The 25,877-nt window shown below is 47.5% G+C and overlaps 11 protein-coding genes across 11 annotated transcripts; 4 read left to right on the forward strand and 7 right to left on the reverse strand.

Annotated features, from left to right (window-relative positions):
- Nucleotides 1-1,214: 1,214 nt before the first annotated feature.
- F4807DRAFT_414787 (uncharacterized protein) lies at nt 1,215-3,912 on the reverse strand. Its single transcript, XM_047996993.1, has 3 exons — nt 3,464-3,912; nt 2,363-3,413; nt 1,215-2,304 (listed from the first exon to the last, which is right to left on the reverse strand). The coding sequence occupies exons 1-3, from the start codon at nt 3,711-3,713 to the stop codon at nt 1,467-1,469; spliced, it is 2,139 nt and encodes a 712-aa protein (XP_047857361.1). The 5' UTR covers nt 3,714-3,912; the 3' UTR covers nt 1,215-1,466.
- A 588-nt stretch (nt 3,913-4,500) lies between these two features.
- F4807DRAFT_352616 (UPF0016-domain-containing protein) lies at nt 4,501-6,401 on the forward strand. The gene is made up of 3 exons (XM_047995478.1): nt 4,501-5,241; nt 5,308-6,202; nt 6,270-6,401. The coding sequence occupies exons 1-3, from the start codon at nt 4,609-4,611 to the stop codon at nt 6,338-6,340; spliced, it is 1,599 nt and encodes a 532-aa protein (XP_047857362.1). The 5' UTR covers nt 4,501-4,608; the 3' UTR covers nt 6,341-6,401.
- Nucleotides 6,402-7,336: 935 nt separating this feature from the next.
- On the forward strand, nt 7,337-8,161 carry F4807DRAFT_352619 (rhamnose mutarotase). The gene is made up of 3 exons (XM_047995479.1): nt 7,337-7,642; nt 7,717-7,859; nt 7,930-8,161. The coding sequence occupies exons 1-3, from the start codon at nt 7,453-7,455 to the stop codon at nt 8,011-8,013; spliced, it is 417 nt and encodes a 138-aa protein (XP_047857363.1). The 5' UTR covers nt 7,337-7,452; the 3' UTR covers nt 8,014-8,161.
- Nucleotides 8,162-8,243: 82 nt separating this feature from the next.
- Nucleotides 8,244-8,900, reverse strand: F4807DRAFT_457641 (uncharacterized protein; the record flags this gene model as incomplete). The annotated part of the gene is made up of 2 exons (XM_048001070.1): nt 8,244-8,673; nt 8,797-8,900. 2 exons carry the CDS (start codon nt 8,898-8,900, stop codon nt 8,244-8,246), a joined length of 534 nt encoding a protein of 177 aa, XP_047857364.1.
- A 403-nt stretch (nt 8,901-9,303) lies between these two features.
- Nucleotides 9,304-12,478, reverse strand: F4807DRAFT_352895 (MFS general substrate transporter). The gene is made up of 5 exons (XM_047995482.1): nt 11,964-12,478; nt 11,565-11,909; nt 11,103-11,490; nt 9,681-11,031; nt 9,304-9,582 (listed from the first exon to the last, which is right to left on the reverse strand). Exons 1-5 carry the CDS (start codon nt 12,109-12,111, stop codon nt 9,436-9,438), a joined length of 2,379 nt encoding a protein of 792 aa, XP_047857365.1. The 5' UTR covers nt 12,112-12,478; the 3' UTR covers nt 9,304-9,435.
- Nucleotides 12,479-13,292: 814 nt separating this feature from the next.
- Nucleotides 13,293-14,466, forward strand: F4807DRAFT_352853 (uncharacterized protein). The gene is made up of 2 exons (XM_047995481.1): nt 13,293-13,949; nt 14,032-14,466. The coding sequence occupies exons 1-2, from the start codon at nt 13,383-13,385 to the stop codon at nt 14,320-14,322; spliced, it is 858 nt and encodes a 285-aa protein (XP_047857366.1). The 5' UTR covers nt 13,293-13,382; the 3' UTR covers nt 14,323-14,466.
- Nucleotides 14,467-14,651: 185 nt separating this feature from the next.
- Nucleotides 14,652-15,053, reverse strand: F4807DRAFT_457645 (60S ribosomal protein L37; the record flags this gene model as incomplete). Its single annotated transcript, XM_048001071.1, has 3 exons — nt 14,652-14,791; nt 14,891-14,962; nt 15,023-15,053. 3 exons carry the CDS (start codon nt 15,051-15,053, stop codon nt 14,652-14,654), a joined length of 243 nt encoding a protein of 80 aa, XP_047857367.1.
- Nucleotides 15,054-16,006: 953 nt separating this feature from the next.
- On the forward strand, nt 16,007-17,431 carry F4807DRAFT_353055 (autophagocytosis associated protein). The gene is made up of 3 exons (XM_047995484.1): nt 16,007-16,707; nt 16,776-17,238; nt 17,292-17,431. Exons 1-3 carry the CDS (start codon nt 16,190-16,192, stop codon nt 17,343-17,345), a joined length of 1,035 nt encoding a protein of 344 aa, XP_047857368.1. The 5' UTR covers nt 16,007-16,189; the 3' UTR covers nt 17,346-17,431.
- A 376-nt stretch (nt 17,432-17,807) lies between these two features.
- F4807DRAFT_457647 (permease family-domain-containing protein) lies at nt 17,808-20,266 on the reverse strand (the record flags this gene model as incomplete). The annotated part of the gene is made up of 7 exons (XM_048001072.1): nt 17,808-18,173; nt 18,386-18,733; nt 18,865-19,173; nt 19,336-19,711; nt 19,780-19,933; nt 19,994-20,108; nt 20,186-20,266. The coding sequence occupies 7 exons, from the start codon at nt 20,264-20,266 to the stop codon at nt 17,808-17,810; spliced, it is 1,749 nt and encodes a 582-aa protein (XP_047857369.1).
- Nucleotides 20,267-21,222: 956 nt separating this feature from the next.
- On the reverse strand, nt 21,223-23,607 carry F4807DRAFT_450395 (general substrate transporter; the record flags this gene model as incomplete). Its single annotated transcript, XM_048000124.1, has 8 exons — nt 21,223-21,297; nt 21,334-21,575; nt 21,642-21,681; nt 21,733-21,993; nt 22,285-22,378; nt 22,438-22,907; nt 23,084-23,341; nt 23,497-23,607. The coding sequence occupies 8 exons, from the start codon at nt 23,605-23,607 to the stop codon at nt 21,223-21,225; spliced, it is 1,551 nt and encodes a 516-aa protein (XP_047857370.1).
- A 920-nt stretch (nt 23,608-24,527) lies between these two features.
- On the reverse strand, nt 24,528-25,666 carry F4807DRAFT_352988 (uncharacterized protein). The gene has a single exon (XM_047995483.1). The coding sequence runs from the start codon at nt 25,555-25,557 to the stop codon at nt 24,868-24,870; it is 690 nt and encodes a 229-aa protein (XP_047857371.1). The 5' UTR covers nt 25,558-25,666; the 3' UTR covers nt 24,528-24,867.
- Between the last annotated feature and the right edge of the window lie 211 nt (nt 25,667-25,877).

Genomic DNA, 25,877 nt, shown 5'->3' on the forward strand with positions numbered 1-25,877 from the left:
CTCTGAGCTTTAACAACTTTGATTGGCTTAAAACTTTTTAAGTTAAAACAATCCCAGGCATAGACCTAGTTCGTACCGTCAATATGCGTACAGTACTTGCCTACTTTTCATGTAGGGACTATATATACAAGTACCTACATGGTTAAGACGACCCCAGAAGAGTTGAATACACAATATAATACATCAATATTGATTCTCTTCTCTTGCAAAGCATCAAGCAATGTGTGCACATATATGATTTATCATCTCACATGGGGGAGGAGGGGGATGCCTTTAGCAATACCAGATTTGTATAAGTACACTGAGTACATCGTATTAAACTTTGGCAGTACTGTGCCTAGGTATCTTTACATTGATTGTCAAAGATTACACCGTTTAGTTGTATTCGGGCAGGTGCCCTGTGAGTCAGGCCGATGCGCGCAGCAAGTAAAAGCTTCCAGCGTTCGTACACTGGCACAATAATCCCGAAATACGAAACCTTAATTGGGGGAATGAAGGACCTTGGAAGCAAGAAGGAAGAAAAACTTTTTTTGATAGCTGCCCAACATGCCAGACTCCCCACATCCATACATCGATATTAAGCCATAGTGGGTATTACGCAGCCTTATTGGCCCCTGTCTACCTGTTAAAGCGGCTATTGGAATTTATCATGTGAGATTTACTACGATTTAATCTTCCTAGGAAAGCACACAGGTACTTACCTACTTACAACTGAGTGTTTCAACCTCAGTACTGTCAGCCAATCTGAAGAGTTCGGACTCCACGGTTAACTCCGTACCAATATCTTGCAAACGAACACTGGCACTGATCTACTCCGGCCAAACACTTAGATGGGGCTTAGTTACGCTCGTTCTTTTTGACCTCTAGGGCTTCTACTATACCTCATATTACCTGTCGTAGCACGGAATCAACATTGATGGATAAGCACATGCTATAAGATGCTTATTTAACTTGATTTTTTTGGGGGGTTCATATTGAAAACAGTGGATGGCATGAGTTTACATGTCTACCTAGGTATATAATAATGATCGAGCACTTAGTGATTAAATCTTTATAGAATAATATCTTATGAGCTTACACGACAAAAAGAACAAAAAATAAAAATAAAAAATAGAAAATCTTATATCAATGCCCTCTCAAGTATCGTCAGATTCTCAAGGCGACTGTGAAAAGGATATGCATATCGATGATTTATAGCATATGAAAAAAGGAGGCAGCAAGAAAAGTATTTCACGGTTGATTTCTTTTACCGGCTAAACTACACTTGACGGGGTATCTAGTTGCTAAAACACCTCTTCAAGGGTACGGAAGATAGGGAAACCCATGAAGCAAATTACTTTCTATTCACCCAACTCCTTAGGTGAATTGACCCTTCTCTGTCTCCATCTCTCCACTACTTAGCCCGGGGCGAATGTGCAAGTTGAGCCAACGTCCAACGAACCCATGTCTTTTTTATTGTCATAACCTCATCCGACCCATATGTTACTCGTAACTTGACCGTTTTCGTCCAGGTCATCTTCTCGTCGATCGGGATTCCTGCCACACTTGATGACCAAATCCTTCTCCTTTTGACCTAAAGCAACCTGATCAAAGCCTGGAGGCAAAATCTTATCACCTTCGAGATACCAAACCTTTAGACCACGAGCCTTGTCGCGCAAGGCTTGCTGGTTTCGTGGATGTTCAAATCCACCTGCTTTCTCCATCGCACTCCAGGAACAGTTCAAGGAAGGGTCGGCTATTAGGTCCACAAGTCTCGATGTATCGTGTGCGGACCACGGAGTGCGGGTCTGTCGGGGTTTGGTGGAATGGTTTGCTCGTCGGATATTCCGGGCGTTCTGGCTGAGTACCAGAATATCCCGATCTTGTAGATTGTAGTCATCTTGTAAGTCATCTGGTGGCTGTGCGCTAGAAACTCCTCGCGAACTAGCGACCGGTGGTGATAGGTCTCGAGATTTACCAGACTTGGCTTGTTTGGAGAATCGCGGACGTGTAGGAGATGGCCTTTGAATAATTGCATTTTCGTTAAGAACCCTCCTAGACTCGCCAGGTAGTTGCTCATTGACTTCAAAATCATCACCGTCATCCTCGTTGTCGCTATCCCCACCAGGACGCGACCGTTTCCGTGTACGGTTCAGAACCTGACTAGGTTCTAGGAGGCGGATTGCATCTCTTGTATCCGATGCCTTTTTTTCCCCCTTTGCGGTTTGTTGATGTGAAAGCGACTTCACTGCTGGACGCATCGATGCCTTTTCCTCGGTCTCCTTCACGGCTGCTAGTGTGGCGGAACTATTGATGTAATTTTGACTACAAAATATTAGTATGATCTTGATATGCAAATAAATGGGTAGAGGGTTAACCGTACTTGGATCCTTGCGGCGGGAGTTGATTATATCCTTCAGCATCTGTATCTGATGCTGAGTCCGAATCATCATCAGCCTCATCGCCATTATCGACAAATAAAGACTCTGATTCTGCACGTTCGACAAGCACCTTGGACCTTGAATTTTCATTTGCGGGACGGACTTTGCCTTGATCTGCTACCCTGTTAAGCTCCCGGTATATGCGAAGAGCCCATGATCTGATATCGCAAAAGATCGATACCTGGGTATATTTTGGGTCTAGAGATGCTTGTAATCCAGATAAGTTGTTAAAGGGAAGCTTGGACATGAGCTCTTGGACATGCGCACGATAGGTTTCGTATAAATGAGTATCTTCGCCGATTTCTACACCGGCGAGCGGCCTGTACGGCCCTTTGTCTAATGCATCTCGGGCGTGGACGACATCACTAATAGTCTCTCCGCAGAATATACCGGTAGCGAATGCAAAGTATCCCTCCAACGACGGAATAGAATTGTCAGAGACAAGCAACTCGATTAGAAGGCGACATCGAACACGAAATGCCAGATCGAGAATTGTCTCAATATCGTTGTTCTTGTCCTTGTGCGAATCCAGGACGGACAAAGCCGGGAAATTATCGTCCAGTTGCTCAAGAATTGCGTACGGCCTTTTCTTCTCTAATTCGACATCCAGAAGCGACGTGAGAAGTGATACGAGGTTCGCAGAGGAGATAGCAACTTGGATCTTAGATCTCACTCCTTGATCACACTCATACTCTTCGCTCAATTTGATAGGTTTGATGAAGAGCGTGTTACCATTGGCGAAGGGAAGACGAGCATGATTGAAGGACTTCCTGTAACTGTTTAATTTTATCCGATCATCCACACTTGGCTGGCTGCCGCCGATAGACGACAAGATATCATATAGTTTATCGGACCAGCGTGTGAGCTTAGGGATGTCAAAATCAAGCATATCTTGGATTTTATCAGCGTCCATTTCGGGCGATCCATGAGCGTCCTCCGTTTCGGACAATGAGCCGCCCAGAGGCAGTGTAGTTTCCTTTACTGGAAGCAAGCCTATATAATGATTAGATACGAGTTAGTAAGGGTTAATTAGTGTGGAATACCTTGGTTTTCTGGCTCCGGACTAGCATGATCAGGAGTACTTTTGGGAGAAGCACTTGGGGCTACATTCTCAAGGCTCTTTTGGTGATGGCGCGAGGTACCGCGTCGAGTCATTCCGGGTAGTTGTTGGGGCTCAGGTTCTATAAACGGCTCAGGACGTCTGGCGCTTTGTCGGGTTTGCCTTGTAACATAGCCACTATGAGGTTCGACAGGCTCAGTCCGACGCGTTGCTGGACGGCGACGCCCGGCCATGATGGATTGAAAGAGCCTATTTGTTTGAGAGGCGTAGATAGAATCTTGGGTGAAGGGTCATTCTGGGACGTGAAGGAAGATAAGACTGAAAATATGTAAGTAACTTTGAGTATCTCGTCAGGGTTAGGGTAGAGGGTTATTCATCAGGGTAGTTCTCCAATCAGGTTTGAAAGGTAAATAAACACCTTCCGTTTCAGTGCGGGCCACTTAGCGTTATTGATGTATATTCGTTAATTATATAAACAAACGCGTAAATGCATATGCATATATACCCAGTTTTAAACAAACAGACTTTACCGCTCTATACGGTAGTACGTAGGTATTGGATAGTGCAGTTGCAATTCTAGGTACTACATGTTACTTTAGAACAGTTCCATGTAAATATTGAACCCTGGAAGTACCTGCCGGGTACCTAAGTAGGTATGGTAACGAAAATATGTGGGTAACACTGGTACTATAACCCTGCACTTGTTCTTAGATCTGAATTCTCCTGTCGCGTACCTACGATGGGGATGCACTGCCTCTCATTCTCCAACTTCCTAACCTCTTCACCCCTTTTATAAAGATTTCGATTTGTCCAACACGATACTCTATAATAATATTCAACCTTCTTACCACTATTTGGACCCCGTTTGTTCTTTCTTCTGGCGTTGTCCTTCTCTCTCTTTCTCGCGTCATTTCTGTATATCCTTCTTACACTCGTCTCCGTTTCGGAAGATTCCATAGTCGTCTCGTCTCCCATCACATTACACCGGTTCATCCGTGGTTCTTTCAAGGGAGGCCGTCGCTTTTTAGAACAGTAGTAGTGACCTTACTTTTCAGTCCACCTTAATCGGTTATTACACATCCTCTGGCCACATACGATTCCACTAGATTACTCGACTCTGTGCCCATCATGAGGCTCAGTCCGCAACGAGCACCGCTTATTATTTTGCTTTTACCTTCACTGGCCCTTGTCACCTCTGCACTGGACGCGAAAATCGTCAAGGATGCTTCCAACGTCGGTGCAGACAGTGCTTCTTCTCAATCCCCTCTCGACTCGACCATCACGTCCCAAAAGACGTCTAAATTCGATGTAGGCACTAAAGATGCCCCTGTGGATGGCAAAGACGGGATGCCGCACGAGGGTCCCTTCGTGAGCATCGACAAGGGTCGCAAAAAGGGCGAGGCTGCTGATGCCACGGAACCCAAAGCTCTCCCCGTTCTGAAAGATAGACCGGTAGATCCCACTGTCATCGATGGAAAGAAAATACCCGAAAGTAATGATGGTGTCATGGACGATCCTCATCGCCAACCTCCCAAGCAAGGCACCACCGGTACGGAGGGGGGTGTGAGCCAAAAGGACAAGGCTAGGAAGGCTAAGGAGGGAGAGACTGGGGAGAGGGTCGAGAACGTGCCCGAAACTCCTAAAGAAAAGCCCCCCTTGCCCCACAGCGAGCAAAAGAAGATTCCGAGCGAGAAGGTTAACAAGAAGGAAAAGGGCAAGGTCGACTTACACCAGACGCCTGAAGACGTAGCTGGCCTTGAGGTAAGGCAATGAAGCATTATCTTGATCCCTAACCTGACCTCTGGCGTGAGCTAACTTACCCCGTAGAAACCTTCCGACCTACCAGATAAACTACGCGACGATCCGAACCCGCTTCCCAACTCGGCCAACAAAGACCACCTTGACGTGTCCAAACCTACCAAGTCTACTGCTGGTGCATGGGAGAAAGGCAACGAGGGCAATGATGGCATTATCCAACCCCTTCACTCTTTCGTTCTTTCACTTACCATGATCCTCTTCTCCGAAATCGGTGACAAAACATTCCTCGTTGCCGCACTGATGGCTATGAAACACGACCGTATGGTTGTATTCTCGGCCGCCTTCGGTGCCCTGTTGGTCATGACCGTCCTATCCGCAGTCTTGGGCCATACGGTACCAGCTCTGATACCTAAGAGGGTCACGGCTTTCCTAGCCGCAGGGCTATTCTTTATTTTTGGCGCCAAGATGTTACGCGAGGGTATGGCTATGGATCCGGACGAGGGTGTTACAGCAGAGATGCAAGAGGTCGAGATGGAGCTTCAGGAGAAGGAACATCAGGCCCTAAAACAAGGCAGACGGCGTTCCTCCTTGTCCCCGTATGCTCTAGAGATGGGACTCAACCGCGACCGGAAGTCAAGATCACAATCTCGGTTTCCTACTCCGCCTCGCAGCCCTTCGACCTCGCCGGGCAGGAGTCCTTCTCCTCGACGTGGTTTTCTTGGCGGGTTCGGAGTTGGCCTATCAAATCTCTTCTCGTTACTACTAAGTCCCGCATGGGTGCAAACTTTCGTCATGACCTTCTTGGGTGAATGGGGGGATCGCAGCCAGATCGCGACAATTGCTATGGCTGCTGGCCAGGACTACTGGTGGGTGACGTTAGGTGCCGTGCTCGGACATGGCTGCTGTACCAGCGTGGCAGTCATTGGCGGTAGGGCTATTGCCGGTAGAGTCAGCTTGAGAGTTGGTAAGTTGTGGCAGGCTTTGCGCCGACGCGTCTGGACGAACTATAGCTAACTCATGCGTTTCGACAGTAACGATAGGAGGTGCTGTTGCTTTTTTGGCGTTTGGCTTCATCTACTTTGTGGAGGCGTTCTACGCATAGCGTCTTGTTTTCCAAAAGAATCGAGAACCAAAATGCAATTTCCCCTCCGACTACAACCCATCCACGCCTTCTTTCTATAATCGGTTGCAAGGTTTAGCAAGGGACAAGCCGAAGATGGTTCCTCAGCTATAGGCGGGCTTCTCCAACAAGGGGGGGAAAGGTACGAGTAATACGGATCTACAAAACGGAATGAGAGGGATTAGCCGATACGTCGCCGTTGTATTATAATTATCATCGTCACTGACTCCAGAGGGCATGAAGACCGGTTCACGTGTGGAGGTTGGACCTATTGCATGGGCGGAGTTTGGAATATAAAATAAGCAGGCTCGTTTGAGGTGGCCGAAGACGACCATTATCAATCGCACATTGTCAAATTACTAAATATTTCCGAGGAATGACGGCCCTTCGGGATATCCATTGTCTACGAACATGAGTTGGTAGATGCTTGGTGGTTTATAGGTGTCGACCATTGAACAGCCGGGTTTATTTCTAAGTTCCTCAGTTACAATGCTTAGCTCCAGTAGCTCCCTACGGCGACGATCCGTGATTATATGCAGGATAAACGGTCGATGTTACCGTGCCGCCGGATGAAAAGCTACGGCCACAACCGGGACTCTCGAACTATCTGCCTATCCATGTAGGCCGGAAAAGTCCGCTAGAGCACTAGGTATGTATTCAATGATGGTCAAATTATGACGTTAAACACATGTAGGTTGGCGGAGAGACGATGTACATATGTACGTACGTACGTAAAACGGAAACATACGAGGACAGCATAGACGCTCGTAGGCCTAAATTGGAAAAGTCTCGGTACCCCGCCTCTTGCCCCCATTCCCGACTTGGACAGCTCGCGGCGAACCTCCGCCAAAGCCTGTAACATACGAGATATTTGAAGTCCTCGTCGGCGGAGCTATTTATCTAGATCCAAAAACAGGGAGAGAGCGCGCCTCAGTCAAGGAGCTAAGGGCTGTGCATTACATAGATTCTCGCAGTGAATCTCACCGTAACCACTGACGAGTGCACAAGGCAAATATAAAACAAGACCAAAAGAAGAAAAGCATCCTTCTCACCTTCTCACCTTCTCCCCCTTTTTTGAGAAACTCACATTCACCATGTGGCAACCACATTCACCGCCACCTCCACGTATTACTAAGTCTCCCGACCCGGAACCAAAGAAGGCTGCTCGTCGTATCGCACAAGTTGTGAAGCTGAAACCCGAGTTTGTCGACAAATACAAGGAAGTGCACGCGGCTGTGTGGCCGGAAGTTTTACAGCAGATAAAAGACTGCAATATTCAGGACTGTAGGCTCTTCTTCTCTCGCATTGGCCTCAAAATTGGCTTTTCTGTCGAGCCAATCCTTCTGACAATTTTCTAGACAGCATATGCCATGATCCTGGTACCGGCATCCTCTTTGCAACCTTTAAATACGTCGGCTACGACTATTCGGGGGACATGGAGCGTATGCGAGGAAATCCTAAGGTAAGAGAGTGGTGGGCTATGACTGACGGTTTTCAAGAGGTAAACGATTCCGATTAATCTGAACCAAAGCATAAGAAGCCTAAGTACTGATTAGAATCTCTCATCGTAGAGCTTGGTGCCTGGTGCCAAAAGCAGCGAGTCTGGCAATCCGGCATGGTGGAAAGAACTCGAGGAGGTATTTTATTTAGAGTGAGGGTGAATTCCAAATTGAATGGTCAAGTTTGTTTGTAAACACCAACGAGATCAATGCCAGAGGATATTGCAGATATGACATAAATCTCGTGCCCGTAAACGCCCGACGTATGGTAAACTCGTGTGTCCACTCTGACAACAGGGCGTCATGGTCTAACGATAAATATGACCGAGAGCGGTATCCGACACAAGAGGCTTGACGCGGGTTAAGACTAGCTGACCAGGTCCATTTCACCTCCACGATCCAAATAAGCCACCAAGGACACCTATACCACCGCTCCCACCACCGCGGCCTCCATGTCTCTTCGCCTCGTTTCTAATCCAGTCTTCCAAGAAAGACCGATCTGCCATTCTTTTCCCATCAGATACCTTAGTGCGGACCTGAGCCTCGCCGGCGTCAAAACTGAGCAGCGTTGGTATGGAGGTAACCATATACTCCATTCCGAGTCCACCACTCATAATGTCGGGGGAGTCATATTGGACCTCGCAATAACCAACGCCGCCTTCAGCTTCGCCCACACCGGATTCGATGACGGATTTGAGGAGTGGCGCTACAACATGGCACGTAGCACACCACGAGGTAGTCCAGAATGTTATGAGAGGCGTCCGCGAGGATGACGATAAGAGCAGGTATGTGTGGAGATCATCCGGTCGACGGACGCTGACAGAAAAAAAAGTGGTCAGTCTTAGGAAAGGAAAACGTCACGCGACGACGATGACGATAGCACTGAGGATTACTTGGTTATCTGGGTAAGGTAAGTTCGCATTTACTTGCTTGACTTACCAAGAGTAAACCTGGTTGGTGATGCGAAGACGCATAGACGTAGAGAAATTCCGGCTGGGCTGAGAGCGGCAGAAGCCACTTAATGCTCTCGACCAAGGTCGCATGGTACCGTGAATTGGTGTAAAGGGAATCGATTATACGTAATATTTAATACACGTGGTGGAACTGGGATGTCACATAGTAAGTAGCTTACATACAGTTAGGTTCCATACCAGTGCGGACGCCCCATATTTAAATCTGTTAGCAGCATAACAATAGCCAAGTCTCTAATAATCCTATCTCATTCAATTATATCATAATCACATCTCAGATGATACATGAAGGATTCTTACTGCTTTTAATTGCTGTTATATATTTTATTTTTGAGCCAAGTATGTTCTCCGGGTGCTTATACTAAGTATAAATGAACTCGCTGTTATGTCAGCAACATAGGTAAATATGGGGCGTCCGCACTGGTCTGGAACCTAATTGTAGATGTAGGTAAACTTAGGTGTAACATTGAAACACCATACGTCATATGCATGTAAATGAACTTATTCAATACCTACGGTATATAGAAATACGCGTATATGAATTAACCCCGAGAAGAAACCGATGCCAAACGTTTACATGAAAGACTTCCATCATAAAATACATAATCTAGAATTTCTCCATGAAATTCTTTCGTACGGTCCACATCCTAGCCCTCTTTCCGAAAATGTACATGGGTATCGTGAACAAGAGAAGGATCAGCTGGATAATCCCGAGCCAAAGAAAAACCATCTTGGAACCGTCATCCGTAAGCCACTGCAGCGAAGAGGGTTAGTTATTTCTTTTCCTTTAATAGGGGGAGTTGGGGGTTCTAGGCATCTTCTTGGAGGCTAGAAAAGAAAAGGGACGCATACTTCCGTAACAAATATACTGAACACGAGCCCGTGAAATATGTTCTTGCTAAAATTCAGCGTCACCAAAGCTTCTCCGGCATACTGTCTATAGCTATCGACGCAAAACGTGATAGATGTCGTAGAGCCCAGTGCGCAGCCAAACGACACGACTCCGAAGAAAACCGTAGGGGCAATCCACGGATCATCTACATCAGCTGACCACCCGAACCCCATAAGTCCGATAACCGTCGTCACGGCCACCGGAATTGCCATCACGAGCCGGAATTCGGGTTCGTAGAGGCCGCCATTCCGACGTGCCATTGCTCTAACGATAACGTCGCTTACTTTGCCAGCAACCGCTGTACCTAAAACACCACCAATGAAGGGTGATATGTAGACAAGACCTGTTTGCAGGGCATTGAACTGGTATCTGCCTTCCCGGTATATGACGGCTACCGATTCCGAGATGACAATCAGCCAACCAATCGAGCATGCGTACACCGCGGCCGACCAGAGCACCGACGGGTAGGAGAAGAGGATAAAAGGACGAATGGCTGCCTTCCACCATCTATCTTGGTTAAGTCGACCATGATGAACCTTCAGCTGTTGAGCGAATGATTTTGGCGGGGCATTTCGCAGGGCGTGTGTGTAAGCTTGTCCTCTGGTTATCGTTGCCAAGTTTGAGAATGACATCTTCTCACTCTCCGTATCGGAATGGACTGCCCCGTGAGCGACACTATGCGTATGTCCCTCCCTTGCCCGGAAATAATCGCCAGAGGGGTGCTCGTAAGGCGGCGAATTGGGCATGTGCAATTGTGGTGTTTGGGGGGTAAGGCGGCCTGGGCCTCCCAAGTTTGCCCGGGACCACGCGCTGCTGTTTGACTGCGAGCGGCTTACGTTTGGACGGGGTATACGAGCAATGGCGTCGGCTTTCATCATAGGTCTAGTAGAAGACGGTTCCTTAGCAGTTCCAGACTCGTCCCCGATACTCGGTTGGGTCGCAGGCTCCTTCTCCGCTGAGGGAATGATCGGGGTATCGTGAACGTGTTCTGCACTAGGGGCTAAATCCCCGCTAGGACCGGGCGCGAATCCAACGTGGACACCTTTATTTCGCGGCTGCAGTGATGCGGTAGGTTCGTGGTGGCTCTCCGCATAATTTCCTTCGCCTGTATTTATCGTCGACTTCTCTCGATTGATGATGGCGCCCTCCTTGAGATGAGACTGGGAGACTTGCCGAGCTGAAGACCTCCTACTAAAGAGGCTGGGTCGCTTTGGCCGCCGTGATCTCGGTATTGGGGATCTATCCCAGAATGTCTCAGGGACGAAAAAGAACAAGAGGGTTCCGCAAAAGCCGACCACAATGGCAACAATCCTAGAAGAGAACTTATCAGCCAGGAAAAGGTACATGGCATGGCCTCTGGCGTAATGCTTATAGTAACTCACCAGAATACCCAACGCCACTCTAGTCGTTCAATTATAGCAGCACTTAGGAGTGGAACCAAGTTCTTTCCACCGAGCAACAATAAAGTATATACGCCGATACGATACGCTCTCTCGTGCAAGAAGAAAATCTCGGCGATAGTAGCGGATGGAAGACATTCGACGGGACTTACAGCAATTCCTTGGAAGATGCGGGCTAGTATCAGCGACGTGAAGTTGGGTGACAAAGCACACCATACTGCCGATAGAATAAAGAGGATCACACTGTAAAGGTAGACCGGACGTTTACCGTATAGGATTGCGGTAGGCGAGAAGATGACGCTGCCAATGCCGAGGCCCATCATGTACAAGCCTGTTGTAAGCGAAACCTTGGAAACGTCAATATGGTAATCTACTTGCGGCATTAGCGAAAGTTCTCATCAGCGTTAGGGGAGAAAAGTTAGGGGGGGCGTCGTCTCTACATGCCATTTGCAACGTCAGTGAAGCCCGCCGCGATGATGGGCGTGATTCCACCGCCTACTGCACAATAAAGACCTAAAGATAGTAAAGCAATATCACGGCGCCAAGCCGGCCAGTTCAACGGATCGTTGTGTGAATCGTCCGGCTGAGGCTCGAGAATTATCTGCCCATCTTTGGTCTTTTTCTTTTCATCATGCTCCCTATCTATTGGCTCCGCTATTGGCTCTGATGGTGTATCCTGGGGGTGAGGGTGAGGTAACCCAGTCGGGAGAGAAGAATGAGACGTCCTGGCCGGAGCATTCCGAAGACCAAGTGGCTCATTTCGGCCCTGCGCAAGGAGGAGGACAGATCCTGTATAAAGGGTCAGCATGAAGCGCATTTTGTCGCTCAAATATGTCAACTAACCTGGTACTTCTATGGTCTCTCTATCATTCAACATTCCCATATTCCACTTCAACTTCCCATCGTCACGATGCTCGCGAACAACCCCAGCTTTCTTCTGGAAGAATGCATTCCACATGCTCTTGGGCGTCTGTTTTTCTGCTTCCTCCATCCTTCTCGTGTTTTCCTAAGTGCGTTCGGCTAGAACATCCGCGTTTTTCTTACGTAAGTCACTCTTAAGCCAGACAATATACGGGTGACTGACAAAGTCACGGTACATAAATAAGTAGCTAGTTAGTCGAGTCTTGAATGGCACCTCGGTGATTACCTATGTGCTGATAGACATTGATAAAGGGCTGCAGCTCCAATGAAAGCGACGAGCGGTGTGAAAGAGACCTTGTGACTAGGAAATAGCCTTTGAAAAGACGCGGGGAGCGATACACTAGAAATAGAGATTATATAAAGTATATAACCAAATGGCAGGAAAAGAAAAGAAAACCACTTTATGTACCTAGGCCCCAGGTATATAAATTCATTTTCCCACGTTCCCATACCGAAACGACGGGACGATAATCGCAGTAGTAACACCAACGTGATCTACTAGACGAGGATTGCGGAATTATATGTAAGTAGGCATTTGTCTAGTTGGAATAGCGTGCTAGTGAGAAGAACCCCTGTGAGCCAATGAGATGGCAGAGTGTATCTATATATGGAGTTCCGCTGTTAAGGGTAAGCCGCAGGTGGTCAGGCGGAGGGAGGCACATGAGACCAACCAGCTTGCCCGCCACGAAGCGGCTCTTTCACATGGTAGGTGTGGGCGGGGATGTACCATACTATGTTGTATGTGTAATGTTGTAAGTTCAATGTTGACTCGGGATACGTACCATGTAAGTCAAAATGCCTACATATGTACATTGGGTTCGTGTACCTACTACCCAAAAATCCTGGTACGCAATTGTCGTCGGTGAGGTTAACAAGAAAGTCGCACATGCTTTCAGGGTTCTTGAGGGGAAGGAGAGAGTTAACGTCGATCCTCGATGTGCAACAGCAGTTCCTCCACTGGGACGCAATAAGCTTCAAGGTTGGGTCAGCAGGGGGGGTTAAAGTCATGTACTATGACGGTACATGTATTATACTAATCCTTGCTTGGTTTAGTGTACCATCTTGGGCCGTCAAGAATGTCATGAACGTGCACAGTCGTGCATTCCCAAAATCTCCCCCATATTGTTGGCAGCGCCTATCTCGTTTATTTCCCTGCTTTAAAGGCCAGCAATAGCAGCATTACCCCGGAAATTGCGTCTTGCGCCGTCATTGTCGTTTACGCTCCTCTTTTCTCCCCCCCTCCCCCACACTCGGATTCAGATTCCGGTAGGTGGCAGTGTGGTTTGGTAGAAATCGCCCAGGACTTTCCGTTGAAGACCTTATTCGGGCGACCTTATCCCAATGGCGTCGCGAATTCCACCCCTCCTAGACACCTATCTTCGCCTACCACCTGAAACATCGCTCTTCCTCTTCAGTGGAGTCTTAGGATCAACCACGAATTGGCTTGTCCTCCGTTATCTGTATTCTCTACTCTCCATCCCGTCTGTCTCCGTAGCGGGACAAGGTGGTCTCGACGTAGGCAAAATAGACGGCGCGAGTGTAGTTCTCGTTAGTTTCTTGCGGGACTACGCTTTCTGGAAGGACGGCGCCGGGAAGCTTGGCGTTGATCTCGACGTATTAGCTAGAAAAGGCAAATTCGTTTTCGTCGACGGTCTCGTCGGCTTGTTTCAGACGCCACCGGCCCACGCGACGAAATATTCTTCAGAAAATGCGCCTGGGAAGGTCTTATCTAACATTACACTCCAACAACTGTACAAAGAGCTTGATGATGCTATCGCACGGGTTCAGCGCTCATCCCCAGAGCAGAAAACAGTTTTGATTGTCGACCAGTTGGATATGCTTCTGGCTGCATCGGGGGGGCAGGTTTCAAGCCAGGGACTACGAGAGACACTACTTGACATCCGTGAGGTAAGTTGCTCAGGGCAAATACCCCTGATACACAATATCATCGCTGGGCTACATTGGAGGTTTATTGATAGTTTTATAATAGAAAGTACACTCATGTATTGTCACCATTTCTGCAGATGAACCATTGGTGTCACCACAAGCGACTTCCCTGGAAAAGGAACATGCGGCACTCACGATATCCTTGGCCCATGACGCCCATCTTGTTATTAGTTTGCGGATGCTAGATACGGGTACGGCGAGAGACGTAAGCGGCGTTTTGAGGGCCACGCCAGGCTGTGGGAATGATGATATTGGTAGGGTCGTGGAGGAACAGGAATTGTTATACTTCGTCGCTAACGATGGCGGAGTGCGAGTATTCGAACGCGGTCAGTGAATATTACGCGAGGACCTAATCAGCGAGTAATTCATTTATAGCACAAACGTAGATAACAGGGCGCCAATCCCCAACACTTCAGTCAGGCCAGAGAGCCTCAAGGCCCACACGTAAAAATCTTAGAGCAGTATTGCCATAATAACCAGTCAAAGGAAACCGTCAGGCTTGTCAAGTCATAATGCCATTTTTTGTTCGGGAAATGCTAGTATTGACATTTCCGTCGAACTCGGATATTTACGAGTTCATGATGAGCCCAGTCCAGAAGTCAGAAACACCATTCCCCTGCCATGCCACTGTCATCACCCATCATTCCCCAGCGAATGAAAGCCTTATTTCAGAGCTGGACCTCGTGCGTCCTTGGGTACGCCGGTTCGGAAGCCGTTCTTGAATCTGCGAGAGACGTCTTTGAGGTATCGCATACGGCCGGTGCCGACGGTCTTTCGGCGCTTGGCCTTCTCGCTCCAGTTGTCTGTGTTTTTGACAGTCAGCATCATACATCTCTGGCATATTACCATTTCCATCCCTTCGGCATGAAGTCTCTTCTGTAATTTCTCTGGGCATCACATACACTTTCGGGTCTTAGCGGCCGGGTATCCGCACGAGGAGCAGGTGTGCTTCTGGATGTGAAGAGATCGACGTCCTGAAATCATAATCGTCAGTCGGCGTCATTGTCTCTTTAGATATCTAAAAGATCAAACACGCGGCGCATCTAAATCGGTCATGTGCGGCATCGTGGTGTTCATCGTTCTCAAGAATTGGTGCGTGGATTTTACTAACCACATCGTCGGCATAGAGTATGCGTCTTGTTGTGACGCTTTCCGAAGCTGGAAGTTCCCTTGGCTATAATTCGAGGTCAGTCGAGGGTTGGGAATGGGATCAACGTTTCGAGAGGATACGCACTCATCTTGGCGGCGAAACTGTAGAGATGGCTGTCAGTCTAATGAAGTCGGTGGTGAATGCCAAAATGCTAAATTGAAAAAGATCGATTTGGGGATATTTGGATGACATACCTTCAAAGTGGTCTTAGAGAAGAAAAGTTTCGCAAGTTGTGTGCGTTTGGACTAAGGTAATATTGGTAAGTGATGGTGTTGCTGCTTGTGAAATTTTCGCTTTGCGAATTTCGTGGGGAGTCGGGGAATTGGTTATCCGAAAAGGAACCGAGACGGTAGCCCTAAATTAAAGCTGGCTACGGTACCTAATCGAGAAAAGAAATGGGCACATGCATTTATGCGGACACCTAGAGTTGCATATCGTATCTTACCTAAGCAGCATTTGTACCTACGTATCTACATAGGTACCTGCTCTAGGCAGTGGACCCAACCAACAGAAAGCTATTCCTGATAAGATAAAGATAGGGAGGTTCCAAAGGCTGCCCCTCCTCTCAGCTGTCATTTCATTGTCATGGACCTTGTCCCTGTGCCTCGCGCCCAGCGCCCATGTGACGGAAGCCGCGACTAAGGGACATCCGCCTAATAAGTGGAAGCTGCCTTCTAATAAATAAAGGTTACAAACATTCAAACATTTCAGCTTAGAAACATATCCCGGATACCTTCCTATTATCCTGCCCTTTAAGTATCCATCCGTCTTCTATCTTCTTCCGGCATTCAACATACACCTACTTCAAGTGCCGGTCGCTGTTCTTCTCATCTTACAGGCTCATCCCTACACGTCGCAGACAACCCTCTAGTCTTCGAAGAGGTCTTCTACTTCTACTCCTCCTACGCCTTCGACCCCTTTTACCTTACATCGTCTAGTTCGATTTCAGGCACAGAAGCAGAAATACCTACTTTTTCCTCTGTTAGTCTGTATCTGGCTCAAAGGCGCCATCATCGTCGTGTCGTCACTGGCTAGGAAGCCTCTCACGAAAATGAATATCATCTACTCGACTGTCAACACGATCCGTGACAAGTACACCCCTGTGAGTCATACTTCCACCTTTCGAAAGACGGGCCAGATCACTCCCGAGGAGTTCCTAGCGGCCGGCGACTATCTCGTCTTCAAGTTTCCAACTTGGTCCTGGGCAGACGCGGATTCGGAGTCGAAGCGTGTTAGCTACCTACCCCCCGGAAAGCAGTTTCTAGTCACTCGAAACGTTCCATGCAACCGTCGCCTCGATGAAGATTTTGCTGGGGATGCCGGGCATGAGGAAGCTGTCGTTGGCGACGGCGACGATTTTAATACCAAAGGTCGCGCGGATGATGACGGGTGGTTGCGCACTGGTGGTCTAAGCAGTTCTCAACCGCTCAAAGCAAAAGATGTTCGAACCGTCGACGATGCGGGGAATGTAGGAGACAGTATAGACGACGAGGATGAGATTCCGGACATGGAAGACGATGACGACGATGAAGCCATCATCCGAGATACTGATCCGCATAAGAAGACGGGGTAAGTATTCATCCAATCTCGCACCCGGTGCTTTGGATCGAGAACCAAGTGCTAACAGGATACAAAAGGGCTCGCCGCACGTACACCCTCTACATCATGTATTCTCCTTACTACCGAACGCCCCGTCTCTACCTCTCTGGTTACTCCGAAGGACAGCCCCTTGCTCCTCATCTTATGATGGAGGACATCGTTGGAGACTACAAGGACAAGACAGTCACGTTGGAAGACTTCCCTTTCTTTGCCAACAACGTCAAGATGGCTAGCGTGCACCCCTGCAAACACGCGTCAGTTATGAAGACTCTTCTGGATCGCGCGGACGCAGCACTCAAGATTAGGCGTGACAAGATGAAGTCGGGGAAAATAGTAGGCAACGACCCTGGCATGGAAGGCCTCGTAGATGAGATCAACAAATTAGATGTGAAGAGCGCCGAGGCCGCCGCTGAGTCGAGCAATGACGACTGGGAGGAGGTCGAAGTCGAAGATCAAGAGGTGGCTATCCGAGTAGACCAATACCTTGTTGTGTTCCTCAAGGTACGCAGTCCTTTCCTCGCCAACATTTTTGGGCAGTGCTAACTATTATATAGTTCATGGCTAGCGTAACCCCTGGCATCGAGCATGATTTCACTATGGGCGTGTAGCCTGTCGATATTGCAGCATTTATCTAGAGTGAACAGGCTTCTTAATTGTTAGTGTTCTCATGGCGGCGTTCGGGATTTGGATGCGGATTACAACGGGCTAGTTCGCAGGGTCTGTTCTTGTTTATTACCCCAGTGAATACTAATATCTGATCGGTGTACAAGCGTAGCTCTCTTAATGCGATATATATCGTAAATACGAACAAATCGTAACAGAAATTGTTCTGGGTTTGGCTGATGACCTCACTTCGCCCAGCCGACGCTGGATCAGAAAACCAGCTATGAACCCTGTCTTTATGTACCTAGTTGACAAGCCTATAAAGTGAAGATATCGCGCTTGATGCGATATCATCCAACCCCTTTTCTCTACCTATTCAGGCCAAGAGACTGACTGATATGCATATATAGTGAACCTATACCCAAAAGGATTCATAGAGGATTTAAAAATCCCACTGCAAGTAGCGTTCAGAGAGGCTTCTCGTGGCTCCGAAGGGCAGCGGCTTTGGAATTACCTTCCGTGGCGTCTTTCGAATCCTTCTTCGCCATGTCCTTTTCATCTGGCACATCTAAAGCCGATACAGTGGCAGGAGAATTTTCCCGCCAGAAATCATTTTTGCCCGCCGAAAGCCGTACCAACCACGGTGGTAATATACCACCAGAGACCCGCCAGGTCCAGTGATCCTTTTCGGCTTTGTTGGGCGGGACAAGCCGTCCCCCTGACGCTTTTTCGATCAACCACACCGTTGCGTTGAGCGTGATGTACAAGCAAATACCACCGATGAGTCCGTCCGCAATGCTGTACGTGAAAGGCATTGCGCATATAGTTACAAACTGCAGCATCCGAGGTCAGCGTTTACTCACGTTTGGACAACTTTGCCGTTGACAGGGAGATCTAAATGGGGGGGGTTTCTTTTTATAAAAAAAAATAAAAATAAAAAAATAAAAACCCCCCCTTTTTTAAAAATAAAAAAAAGACAAGTAAAGGATGAAACCTCCTCGCGGGAATAAGACCAGGAAAAGAGCCCATGCAGGATACTACTTACGGCAGGTACAGAATCACCAATATACCTCCAGTTGATCTCGGTCACCGCCTGCATCATCATCGAACCGACTAAGACCAACACGCAGCCTGTAGCCCATGGTGGGATTGAGGCAAATATCGGTGCAAAGAAAATAGAGATGAAAAAGCATAAACCCGTGGTTATCGACGTTAGTCCAGTTCTTCCTCCCTCGGAAATACCTGCACCACTCTCGATGAAGGCGGTGACGGGTGGGCTTCCTAAGAGTGATCCTATCGAGATACTGATGGCGTCGACCATGTATGCGATTGTCGATCCCTCGAAATCCTCGGTTACAGGGTCCACAACACGAGCAAAGCGAGCCATTGAATACTATATATGACGTAGATGAGAGTCAGCATCATAAGAGGTTTCCGGGAGTATTTCCCTTCTCAGTGAAGAGGCACGACTCTGGAATGGCCATGTGGCAAATTGGTAGGGTATGAATTCTGAATAGTGCTCACCAAAGTCCCCGTGCAGTCAAGGATATCCACATAAAGAAATGTAATAAACGCCAAGCCGAACTGACCTCCGTATTCAGAGATGTCCCATCGCTGAACCGTGAGAGTCTTGGTGATCTTGTGGAAGTCAACCACCTGCTTAAAGAAGTTGAATTCGTCGTCGCCCACGGCGGTATAAGGAAAATAAGTCACGGAAGTTCCTCGTGGCCACGAGATTATGCTAACGAGGAGAATGCCTGCTATTATAGCGCCCTTCACGCGATACATCATCAACAGCACAGTCAACACGCCACCGCAGAAAATACCAACCCACTACAACAACGAATATCAGCTTTTTTTTCTCTTCTTGGAGAAAGAGGTTGGAGAGCTTTAAGTACGCCAAAGGAACAACAACCCTTCAACCAACTCGGCTAAGAAGTTCACACTCCCAATATAGGTCAACAGGAGGGAGAAGAAACACGGGATATCACATACTAACGTTGGATTGCGCATCTTTGCTCCATCAGGGCAAAGTTGAGTGACAGGGTCTAGCAAGTCAGGCGTACAGCCGGCTAACTCAAGTGGCGTAGATTGTGCGCCAGTCAGAAGACCGATACCCTCGCTATACGTAAAGCCTATCAGGGTTAGGAAGAGACCGATTCCCACGCTCGTGGCGAGCTTTATCGATCGCGGAATGGCCCTTGCGAGCCATTGCCTGAGGCCGAAGAGGGCAAGGGCGAAAAAAACCCAGCCCTCGACAAATATTGCCGTCAAAGCTACACTGTACGGGACTGTGCCGGTACCATGGTGTCCAACCACGGTATACGCGAAATATGCATTCAACCCCATACCGGGGGCCAGAGAGACTGGGCTATGAGGGGGCAAGTTTTCAGTTAACTGCTTGTCCGCAAAATGATGGGAATGGGTCACGACACTCACAGGTTCGCGAACAGGCCCATGCAAAATGATGAAAGTGCACTGATGGCGGCCGTCGCAGTAACGAGATCGCGTTTGACTTCGGCGGCACATAATAAGTAATCCTCGTTCACGTCACAGATAGGATCATCCGCTCCGCCATTGCAGACACAGGTTCCTATTTGCAGTTCTCAGCTCTCCGAATCTCAGGGCGATGGAACCGACTATGGCTACATACCGCCAGTATCAGCTACGATGCTGGAATTGACAGCAATGATGTAAGCCATAGCAAAAAAAGCGGCGACGCCAGCGCGTAGCTCGGTGAAGAAGTAGGACCCCTTTCGTTCCTTGGGCTATTTCCCGAGATAGATGGCTTGTTAGCACCCAGATTTCACATTGGACGTCGCAAGTGGGAGTACGATCCACCTACATGACCAGATCCTTCGAGTTGGAACCATCTTCCAACGGGGCTACTCGCGACCCCGGAGTTGATGCGATGAACCCACCCCATTTTAACGAGTGACAATGAACCACAGCAAAGTGGCTTCTGGGGCGAGTGAAGAGTGTAGTTAATCAGCCGATGAATCCCTGGTCGAGGCTGGATAGGGGAGTCAGCATGCCCACGATTCGATTGGCTCTACTATTGGAGAACTATCTTATAGGTGTAGCTTCAAAGAAATAACGAGAAGCGTCACCGAAGGAGTAATTGACGACGATATATGCGGGATATTGATCACCTACGCGCAAAGATTAGAGGATTAGAGGTCTTAAGACACATGGCACGCGAGCATCGGGAAAGAAACAGAGGGAAAAAAAGGATCCCAAGCTAGTCGGGGACCGTGAAAGATGTCAGCTCGTGCTGGGCCTTGGCTAGTGACGACTTACAGCAAATCAGATGGGATAATACCCTTACGGATCTTATCACTAGATCTTGGCCTCAAACTGGGATGTTCTAGATTACCTTCGCCCCCCTTGTTATTTAACCGAGGACTAGCTACGAAGACGGTGCAAGGCTACGAGGACGGCGTTCGACAAGAATGATCGCTATTTGATTTTCTTATTCGCCGTGACGGACTCGAACAGTGCCAATTCTCGGGCATCTTTCAACTACACGCCTCTAGTCGACTTTGTCACCGTGAAAACGATCTTGGCAAAAGTAGGATCTAAAAAGTATCATTTTCGGGATTAATAAAGGAATTAAAAGAGAAGAAAAGAAATGCAGGCTAACAACCCACTAGGTAACCCGCCACTACCACCCGCAGAACCAGATGTGGTAGCTGGGAAAATCTAATAATATTATTATACTCGGATCCATCGACAACACGACTGGCCCCTTTCAAGGCCGCTAGTTCTAGGATAGCATATAATCCTATCTCTTATACTCTACCCCTGCCTCATCCAAGACGTTATTTCCGACCTGACCCCCCCTCCCCCCTCCCTAGACTCATCCTCCTATCCAAACTCCGCTCATATTTCGACCTCGTTAGTCTTGGCGGTGGCGTCTCGCGCGTCTCGCCTGACATGTTCAAGCTCTAGCTCTAGCTGCTTGTTGACATTGCGCTGGACTTTCTCTTGAACCTCCTCACCCTCGAACATGAAAGAGAGCTCTTCCAGTGTTCTGTTATGCGTCTCTGGAAATAGCAGGTATACCGTCCCGATTTCAACCACAATCCACACACAATAAACTAAGTAATACTTCCATCCGATGCGGTCCAGTGCTATCGGATTTACATATGTGTTGAAGAAGACGGCGAAGCGAACAGTTAACTGCTGAACCGCGATACCTTTAGCTCGCTGCTGGTATGGAAATATCTCCACCACTACAATGCCCGCCGTGAGAATTCGCTAGTTAAACGGCGATGCGCCAAGCTCTGTGGGCAACTTACTATACGTGTACACCAACGAATTCCATCCGATGTTATAAAACTATGAGCAGATCAGCCCAGAGAGTTCATCCGGGAATGCGGACCGACTCACAGGAGAGTAGACGAAGATGAAAACCAGGACTGGGATTGCAGCCGCCGCCGTGTTTTCGAGGGCGAATCGTGCTGAAGCTATAGTCCACACCGTGTAGACGACCGCAGTGCCAATAGTGCAAGTTAGGAACATGCTACGGCGACGAAATCGGGGTGCTATTATAGCGATCGGAACAGCATTTATCAACCCCCAACACGTGTTGCTCAGGATGACCTTTTGTACAGTTCGATTCTCCGTGATGCCGACGAGATTCAAGATCTTCTTCACTGCGTTGTGTTAGTATGTTATGGTATATATATATACATTGGTGTTTGGAATCAGTGAACTCTCTGTTCAGGTGGCAGAATATAGATGACCGATATAAACATGTAGTAAAGAAATAAAAAAAAAAATAATAAAAAAAAGCGAAGTCTCAATAAGAATATCCTTTCGACCTACTATACGGCTGTCAGTACATTACACTGTGGAGGCAGATTGGCAGGACGGTGAGATTCAGGGGGTAACTCCAAGAATGGACGGCTCAATTTTATCCTCGTATGTGGCGAATTGCACGCACCTGTAAAAGCTAATAAGTCCGTTGCCACTCCACTGGGTAAAGAAACCGACTATTCCAGCAAGGAGAAATCGGCGTCTCATCGGGGGATCGCTACGATATAGTATCAGCATCACATTCACGAGCTGAAAAATAAGTAAATATCAACATACCGATACACGTCAGCCCAAACGAAAGCCTTGGCGGTCTCCTTCTCCTGCGCAATAGTACTCTGAATCTGCGCAAACTCGAGGCGAACAAATTCCCTACCGTTGTCGCCCTCGCCGTGGTACCTCTGGAGAATAGCGTACGCTTCATCGGCGCGATCAGTCGAAATTAGAAACCGAGGGCTCTCGGGGCAAAATGGCATAAAACATATCTGGCACAAACTAGGCACTAGCTGCAAGAGAGACGGTAACCTCCAGGCCCAGGTGCTGTCCATTTGAAATGTTCCGTATGTAACACCCGCGGCAACGATGGCCCCGACGTGCCAGGATGCGCTGAACAAAGAGGTCATAGTAGGCCTTTCTCGTTCGTAAGATAGCTCTCCGACGAGCGAGGAAGCATTTACGATAGCGAAGGGTATGCCGAATCCTAGGACCCAACGTGAGGCGAGAAACATGTCACTATTCCGTGATCCTGCCTAGAAGGGAGATGTCAGATATGTTATCATCAGCTCTATAGTATTCGGAACGTGTTTTTTTTAAAAAAAAAAGAAAAAAAAAGAAAAGAAAAAGAAATAATAATAATGATAATGATAATAATAAAAGATAGATAAAATAGAAAGAAGGAACAAAAATGCAGCTATAAGCGCATTACCTGAAGCCCAGCACCCATACATAGGATCCACGATCCTATCACAATAGACCAACGGCGGCCAAGGTATTGTGATACGGAAGGAACGAAAGGGATTGCCATTAGAGCTCCAAGAGAATACATAGCATTCAAGAGACCAAGTTTACCCTCCGTGGGATTATCAAAATCATCGACCCAAGACGATACAGCCTGTAAAGAATTCATCATCGAGGAGTCAAAACCCGAGGTCCATTCGACCCCCAATGCACAAGGAATTAGTATCTATAAATATGAGTCAGCTATGAAGTTATGTAGTCTTAGCAGAATCTGGACCGAAGTAAATAGGGCTCTGCAAACGTGGGAATTCACATAGGGGAAAAGGAGGGAGAGAAGATCGAGGCTGGGTGGTGTTGGTCAACTTTTAAGAAATAACTAACAAGGTATAATGCTCGTAAATTTGGCTTTTGATGCCATTTCTTAGTGTCATCCTGGGCGATATTCGCCAGGCGAGGGTCGACATGATGCTCTTTACCCCCAACTATCGCCATTATGACAGAATCCACACAAAGCTATACGGGTAGCAGAAGTTGTAAGAAAGAAGAGAGGTGAAGTTCTCCCTAGGACGATAATTACAACCGTTATGATATCGTAGAATCTGCCGGCTTGCAATCATGGCGTCTCACCGATATGGAAACGGGATCCGAATATCCGCATTTGATTTCACCCAGACATTCAGCCGCCTGTCTGCAAAATCTCATATGGTAACACATAATCGGCTCCAAGGGCAAGGTTATTATGACGCAATCTGTGTTTATGAATTGGGGCCAATATACCTGTATGTATCCATGGGGGAATGAAAAGCGATGCATCAAGTCCGGCTTTGGATCCCTCGGATACACCCGAGATATTCAATGGCGTCAGTTTTCCACAGCATCATTTGCAAGGCGGTCCATATTTTCCACGAGCCAATCCATGTCAGCTCTAGTAATATCAACACCTGCCGAATTAGCTGTCGAACAGGATACATATACCATGGGCCCTAGATTTAATGGCATATCAGAAGGACTTGTGTTTCTCGTCCATCTTCTCAGACTTCGTATGGTGTGGGTATGGCGCGCTGGTAAGTAAAACCAACGGCCTTTGTGATGGCTTGCCCAAGCTGCCAAGGGAAAGTCGGGTCACCTAGCCCTTGACTCGGCTGTAGCATTGGCCCAGTCCTCTTTCGGCAGGGCAAAAAGGCTAGCTAGGGTCGAGACACAAGGCATCGTGCGATATGGGAGATGCCTTCGCGATTTATAGCAGCACTAGCGGCACTTGGGCATTTGCCAAGTCTCGCGAGGAGATAATGTCCATGAGTCTATTGCTCCCGTGTCTGACCACGACAGGTCTGCCGAATTGGGGGTCATTGACAAGCGTATATGTACAGGATTGGGTCACTCGAAAGATGGCCAAGTGGGCGGTCGAGTGAACGGCTTACGGCGTATCAAGGACCTCGGTTTCTTCGTGGCCAGGGAGATGGCGAGTACGAAAGAAGAACACGGTGAGGGCGGAGCAGGGCGCAGGTCAGATCCGGGCCCTGTCCAACTGCCACTCTTAAGGGGAACAATGAAAGGTGCCTTGAAATAACTTTGGGGTAACTATAGCATTAATTAGGCGCTTTCACCAGGAATGATGGCTTTAATGAAGCCCATTTGATAACAAGCTATTTTCTACATCCATAAAGGCCTATCATAAAACGGCAATTCATAAAAATGTAGGGGATGGCTGTAGAAGTGTCAGGAGCCATATCAGTTGCCGGCGACCTGCTATCACCAGTCGACAGACGGTCGTAGAGGAGTCTGTCTAACTGACGATTCTTCTCCTTCGAGTAGGAACGCGTTATCACCAAGGATAGGCAAGTTCTGATCTATACTCCATCTTATTACTTCTTCGTTAATGACTGCCTCCCACTTCATAATAGCGGGATGTTCGTTTGCAACATCCTCAAGCAGGATATCGCCCTCGGTAGTAGACCCGACGACCAGATATTTCCAAGTTCCATCCGACGCCCAGTATTTTTCGGAAAATATAGAGTCTGTGCTTAATTCTTCGGCTGCGTTTGAGAGAAGTTGATCAATATATGCCGAACTGTGGTGACCAGATTCGTTTAAGGCGGTAGCGACGCCTTCAATAAGACCAAGTATCCGACCAGCCTTCAGTCCTAGGTTTGCACCTAGGTCGAAGCCTTCGTCAAATCCTATCTGAATGCTTTCGGCTTTTCCGGCAATGATACCATCTCGGTAGCCTTCGGTAGTGTGTTGAGTTTGGAGTCTTTGGGTATCCAACAATATTCCATCATCAGATTGAGATTGGTTCTCATCGGGCGCTAATGATAATTGGGGAAGATCCACCTCAGCAAAACCAGAATAGGGATTAAGGATGCTGGAATCATCAACATGCATTAGGCCCATTTGAGCGTATGAAATGTTTTCCATAAGGTTTGTTGGAGGTAAATGCATTGTAAGACAAAGGGTTTTTTTTTTTTAATTTAGGTACGTGAGTTTGCGAAAGGATATGCTTAAGTTTACGAGGGATATTATATTGCTTAAATTTTTACGGGGGTTTTATTTTATCCCCGATTTCCGAAGTAAACGAAAACTTTTCCCAGCTTAAACTTATTAAAATAATAAATTTTTAAAATTTTATTATAATGCTTTAAGTTTACGAAAAGTTATTATATAATTAATTTTTTTTTAAAATTTTTTTAAAAAATTATTTAAATAATAATAAAATATATATATTTTTTAATTTAATTATATATTTAATATTTAAACCACGT

Source organism: Annulohypoxylon truncatum (genome assembly GCF_022578515.1).
Source record: "Annulohypoxylon truncatum strain CBS 140777 unplaced genomic scaffold F4807scaffold_6, whole genome shotgun sequence".
NCBI classification, from domain to species: domain Eukaryota; kingdom Fungi; phylum Ascomycota; class Sordariomycetes; order Xylariales; family Hypoxylaceae; genus Annulohypoxylon; species Annulohypoxylon truncatum.

What these genes read in the sequence shown, in the direction of transcription:
- F4807DRAFT_352895 (XM_047995482.1), bottom strand. Translation starts at nt 12,111, where the DNA reads ATGGAGGAAGCAGAAAAACAGACGCCCAAGAGCATGTGGAATGCATTC. An exon ending in AGAGACCATAGAAGTACCAG is followed by an intron (nt 11,910 to 11,963) that starts GTTAGTTGACAT and finishes CCCTTTATACAG; the next exon opens with GATCTGTCCTCCTCCTTGCG. An exon ending in TCAGTATATTTGTTACGGAA is followed by an intron (nt 9,583 to 9,680) that starts GTATGCGTCCCT and finishes TCTTCGCTGCAG; the next exon opens with TGGCTTACGGATGACGGTTC.
- F4807DRAFT_352853 (XM_047995481.1), top strand. Translation starts at nt 13,383, where the DNA reads ATGGCGTCGCGAATTCCACCCCTCCTAGACACCTATCTTCGCCTACCA. An exon ending in CACTACTTGACATCCGTGAG is followed by an intron (nt 13,950 to 14,031) that starts GTAAGTTGCTCA and finishes GTTTTATAATAG; the next exon opens with AAAGTACACTCATGTATTGT.
- F4807DRAFT_414787 (XM_047996993.1), bottom strand. Translation starts at nt 3,713, where the DNA reads ATGGCCGGGCGTCGCCGTCCAGCAACGCGTCGGACTGAGCCTGTCGAA. An exon ending in TCCGGAGCCAGAAAACCAAG is followed by an intron (nt 3,414 to 3,463) that starts GTATTCCACACT and finishes ATCATTATATAG; the next exon opens with GCTTGCTTCCAGTAAAGGAA. An exon ending in CTCCCGCCGCAAGGATCCAA is followed by an intron (nt 2,305 to 2,362) that starts GTACGGTTAACC and finishes AATATTTTGTAG; the next exon opens with TCAAAATTACATCAATAGTT.
- F4807DRAFT_352988 (XM_047995483.1), bottom strand. Translation starts at nt 25,557, where the DNA reads ATGCATTTACCTCCAACAAACCTTATGGAAAACATTTCATACGCTCAA.
- F4807DRAFT_353055 (XM_047995484.1), top strand. Translation starts at nt 16,190, where the DNA reads ATGAATATCATCTACTCGACTGTCAACACGATCCGTGACAAGTACACC. An exon ending in GATCCGCATAAGAAGACGGG is followed by an intron (nt 16,708 to 16,775) that starts GTAAGTATTCAT and finishes AGGATACAAAAG; the next exon opens with GGCTCGCCGCACGTACACCC. An exon ending in ACCTTGTTGTGTTCCTCAAG is followed by an intron (nt 17,239 to 17,291) that starts GTACGCAGTCCT and finishes ACTATTATATAG; the next exon opens with TTCATGGCTAGCGTAACCCC.
- F4807DRAFT_352616 (XM_047995478.1), top strand. Translation starts at nt 4,609, where the DNA reads ATGAGGCTCAGTCCGCAACGAGCACCGCTTATTATTTTGCTTTTACCT. An exon ending in AAGACGTAGCTGGCCTTGAG is followed by an intron (nt 5,242 to 5,307) that starts GTAAGGCAATGA and finishes CTTACCCCGTAG; the next exon opens with AAACCTTCCGACCTACCAGA. An exon ending in TAGAGTCAGCTTGAGAGTTG is followed by an intron (nt 6,203 to 6,269) that starts GTAAGTTGTGGC and finishes GCGTTTCGACAG; the next exon opens with TAACGATAGGAGGTGCTGTT.
- F4807DRAFT_352619 (XM_047995479.1), top strand. Translation starts at nt 7,453, where the DNA reads ATGTGGCAACCACATTCACCGCCACCTCCACGTATTACTAAGTCTCCC. An exon ending in AGACTGCAATATTCAGGACT is followed by an intron (nt 7,643 to 7,716) that starts GTAGGCTCTTCT and finishes ACAATTTTCTAG; the next exon opens with ACAGCATATGCCATGATCCT. An exon ending in TGACTGACGGTTTTCAAGAG is followed by an intron (nt 7,860 to 7,929) that starts GTAAACGATTCC and finishes CTCTCATCGTAG; the next exon opens with AGCTTGGTGCCTGGTGCCAA.